Below are 4,819 nucleotides of genomic sequence, written 5' to 3' on the forward strand. Positions count from 1 at the left end.
GTTTTGCTCTCAATCATCTGCTTTAAAGCAGCATAAATTCACTGCCTACAACAATACATTTCATAACTGTTGGTCTTCATTGAGCACAAATAATCTTTTTTTTACCCATAATTCTTAGGGTTTTTTCTAACCCCTAAAATCAGTTTTTATTTGGTTAGTTTATTTGATTTTCTGACGTGACAAATTGATGATGAAGAGACATTTTATATAAAATACTGTAGTAGATAAAATAAAGTAGTAGAAGAACACATTTCAAAATTTTAAACAATACATTTTATAATTATTGCATTTCAAATTACTGTGCGCACAGGATGTGCCTGTTAGTATATAATATTTAAGTCTGTTTTTTTTGGTTTTTATATTTTAAATTAATATATTATTATTATTTTTTAAATTATGTATATATTAAAACATATAAAAACATGCATAACAACCAGGAATAGATGACAATTTGAAGAGATAATTTTTTCTTCACTGTAAAATATGAAAATATTTTTCTTAACATTTTTCTTACAATCTACTGATTTTATTTTATTTATTTATCTTTTTTTTTTTTTTGGTGCATTTGTGCAAAAAAAGTTATTTTAATTTCAGTATTTACTTATTACACACTACATTGGTAAAGCAATGTTGAAGTAATAATAATAAATATTTTTCATGGTGGTGCTTTAAAGGGGATGAATTTATAGAAGGTTTGGAGAGATTTTTGTGACATTCTTTCACAATTTTTGCGACATTTCTCTTTATATATAGACCTAGATTTAAAGCAAACAGTATGGCAACACAATATATATATATATATTGTGGGTGGGGGGTTGAGTTAATAATGGTAATTTTAGATGACTTTTCGGATATATTTAATTATATAACCCTTATATAATCCATAATAACATTTATTAACAACTTATTTCGTATTTTCTCTAAACCTTCTTGTATATTAAGTAGGGATGCACCGATACCACTTTTTCCAGTACTCGCCCGATACCGATAGCATCCCTAATATTAAGACAGGCACCTGCAATTCTGCCCCAAAAAATTTGAATGATTAGCAATTGTCGCTAATTGGCCTGATCAGCTAAGCCCTCAAAACATTTTTAGTTTTACATTTTAAAATTTTTATTTAGTGGTACAGTATTGCACGATTTGTAGATTATATTTAATAGTTTACACTTTGCAAACACGTTTGCAATTAGTTTTTAAAAGGTAACATTACATTCTTAAGGACTCTATTTCTTTTCAGGAGCACTAGTGCTCCTAATTAAAAAATTAGGAACACAATCGATCTGATCAATGACAGAAATGAACCTTACCATTATAAGGCGATATTTGACTCCTCAAAGGGTTTTTTTTTTTTTACTTTTTTTTTTTATGCCATTTTTCTAACTTTATTAAATGTATGTTATCTTTTGTGCCAACAAATTTAGATTTATAAACTTTTATCAAAAATACAATTAAACATTAAATTCAATTAAAATAATAAGATACAATCAGGAAGAATAAGTTACCAGTCAAATTAAATCAGCATCAACAATTCATCTTTGCATGGCACAGAAGAGCTCAAATGTGGCATTAAGGAATATTTACAGATTTTTGACAATTTTGGCATTAATGCATTTCATAATAACAATGTTATGAGATTAATGTTTTAAATATAAAGTTTTGAATATAGAAATTAAATAATTAAATGATTTAAATTTAAAAATGAAACTGTATCCGCCAGTAGGTGGCAGCAAGTCACTGTCTTTGTCACTGAATCATTCATTCAATCGATTCGTTCAAACGGCTGATTCATTTAGGAACAAAGCAAGTGAGTCGCTTTATGAATGGGTCATTGAATCATTGACTCACTAGATTTGTTCAAAAGTGCAGATTCATTCATAAACAAAACAGCGCTGTGTTTGCATGGAGATGCGCAGCGGCTCAGCTGTGGTTTTGTTTGGAACTACTTTCGTTGACGAAATAAAGCATAATCAGACAACAGTGTTCCTAAAATATGTCACTTAATAGTAAGTTTTGTATAAAATCAAAGATGTATAAAACTGTTGTATAAATTAAATTTCACATTTGCAAACTCCCTTTATAAACCACCCCCCCCCTCCCCATTTCCAGCCCTGTATATATATATATATATATATATATAAACAGAAGTGTAGGTGTATATACAGTAATATTACTATAGGGAGAATACATGAAAAAGATGTATAAAAGTAAAGAATTGTTTGAAAAGGTATTGTATACTTCAGGCAAACCAAACATGCAGTAATTGGGGCAATCCGTCCTTTAAATTTAGCAGAAAAAAATTCATTTTACTGAAGGGAGATGGAAAGATGAGGGGGAGGAGTGTGGGCGAATATGAATGAAGCGACAGACAGACAGAGACAGAGAGAGAGAGAGAGAGACAGAGAGAGGTGGATTATCAGGACGCACTGAGTGTTTGTCATGTTCCAGCTATTCAAGCATGTAGTTTTCTTTAACATTCAGTTAGGAATCCTTCAAGCAGAACAAATTGCAAGTCAGTAAGCTGGTAAGTGGAAGCAGACTTAAGTAAATACATAATTGGAACTAGTTACAAAAACGTAATTCCAGTTTGTTTAATGTTTCTTTTATTAATCTACCTGCTGTTCTTTAGTCTTATGTCTCATCTCTTTAGAGGTGTTTGGCTGCCATGTAGGGTTCTGATTTGTTTTTTGTTGTGCGAATTGGGAGTTTTCAGTATCCAAAGTCTCAATGAAGCTCTTGGCAGCTTTGTAAAGCTGACAGATTTTGTGCATGTATTATGTCTCAAACATGTCATGGCCAAACCAGACAAACCATCTCTTGTGTGTCTACAGAAAGTATTTCAAATTAAATCAAGCTTTTATAGAGGTTCAGAGGACTTCTTGAGATGAAATCCACAATAAATGTTTTGACATTTCCACTTAATGTCACGGTGTAGCTGGAAATGTTCAATGTGTTCCTGTAAGCAATAATTACTTGGTCTTTGAGTTTTCAGAAATGATTGTGAATTTGATGGAGGAGGTTGTATTGACACTGTAGTGATCAGTATTATTTAACTGAACTGTGAATAATTCTGATTTACGTCCCTCTTTTCCCAGTAGGTGTGAAGGATTCATCAGGACACAGGAGACTGACACACTGTGGTGGACCGACAGAATCAGGATCACAGCTGGTATAAATGCAACTTTCTCTTTAGCTGGAAGAGGACCTCATATCTGAGTGCATCATGGATTTTGTGATGAAGCAAGCGCTGGGCGGTAAGTGTCATATTATCAACCATTAAAAGGCATTTTGCATAACACATATTTCTACAAAGATGTACCGTATATGAATTAGTCTCAATTCTTAATGTCAGCTTGGTCAAGGCCAATTTAGATTGTATTGATTCTGTATGTAGTATTTATTTGGTTAGTGCTATTTTAGTATCATTAAGATACTATTATGTTTTTTATTAAAAATAAAATGTTTTGAATGTTTTCCATTTTCACTTTTAGTTAAAGTGTTTGTAATTTAGTTGTGTGTTTTAGCCATTTTATTATTATTATTATTTAATTATGTCTATGTAGTTTTTAAATGTTTATTTCAATTTTAAATCAATCAAGTTACACTAAATGAAAATAAGAAATGTTGATGAGTTTTTTTTATATATTTTATTTTGGTTCAGTTAACATTTATTTTTATTTCATGTAACGACATGTTTTTTATGGTTTTAGTTTTATTTGTTAACTCTTTGACAGGTGTCAGAAATTGATGATGAGTTTTTTCTTCAATGTAAAATTAAAATAATTGTTTAAAGGGGTCATATGATGTTGCTAAAAAGAACATTATTTTGTGTATTTGGTGTAATGCAATGTGCTTATGCGGTTTAAGGTAAAAAAACACACATTATTTTCCACATACTGTACATTATTGTTTCTCCTCTATGCCCCGCCTTTCGTAGTAGAATAATATAAGTTAATTTAGATGTTACCAAATATATTAAAAAAATTATAAATAATATCTAGGTCTGTTTTTTTTATTTATTAATATATAATCTGGTTTTTATATTATATTTACTATATATGCATGTGCGTGTGTGTGTGTGCGTGCGAGTGTTTTAATAAGAATTTTCACTTGCATAATAGCATGTAACCAAGAAATTGATTTTAATAGAGATTTTTACTATAAAATGTGATATTGTGCAGTTAAAATAGTTGATTAAATAAAAACAACAATATTTTTTGGTAATTAAATAATTAAGACATTACAATTGTTTTAAAAGTATTTAGTAGTAATTATACCAGTTAATTTAAATGGCACCACATTGTAATTGGGTGCAAGACAGTAAGTCAGCAATATGTTTTTGAAATTCATACATTTTTAGCAATAACAAAGAAAAGTGCTTATTGATCTGTGTATAGTTTTACTTTATTTGACATGCTGTTTATATATGTTATAGATTTGCCCCATCCTATAATCATAAGTTAGTCTAAAGGTCACTGAGCCCCTAAATCAATTTCATGATTTGGTTTCATCAGCTGAGTGACTATGGGCAATAAAACGAAATGTATTTCTCCCCTGTCAATTCCCATGAGTGGGCCAGATGTAGCAGATTGCACTGTGACCACACAATGACCTTCTGCACGAGGTGTCTTTAAGAAACACAGATTGTCTTTTCACCGCACATCGTATTTTACACAATTCCTTTGCTGTTCCGCATGGATGAGGCCGAGACGTCGGATCGAGACTATGAATTGTGAAACATAAAATGAAATATGAAAGAAATGTGCCGTGTGGCACTTTTAATATATATATATATATATATATATATATATATACAGTA

General features: G+C 30.4%; 1 protein-coding gene across 1 annotated transcript in view; it reads left to right on the top strand.

Moving 5' to 3' along the window:
- Nucleotides 1-2,413: 2,413 nt before the first annotated feature.
- The window catches only part of LOC107741109 (complexin-2-like), a 14,816-nt gene continuing 12,410 nt past the window's right edge, over nucleotides 2,414-4,819 (top strand). The window contains exons 1-2 of the mRNA XM_016553699.1: nucleotides 2,414-2,524; nucleotides 3,096-3,254. Coding sequence (XP_016409185.1) covers nucleotides 3,224-3,254 — 31 coding nt within the window. The 5' untranslated portion in view covers nucleotides 2,414-2,524; nucleotides 3,096-3,223. The remainder of the gene's footprint in view (nucleotides 2,525-3,095; nucleotides 3,255-4,819) is intronic.

Source organism: Sinocyclocheilus rhinocerous, unplaced genomic scaffold (genome assembly GCF_001515625.1).
Source record: "Sinocyclocheilus rhinocerous isolate Xijiao unplaced genomic scaffold, SAMN03320098_v1.1 scaffold44, whole genome shotgun sequence".
Classification (NCBI taxonomy): domain Eukaryota; kingdom Metazoa; phylum Chordata; class Actinopteri; order Cypriniformes; family Cyprinidae; genus Sinocyclocheilus; species Sinocyclocheilus rhinocerous.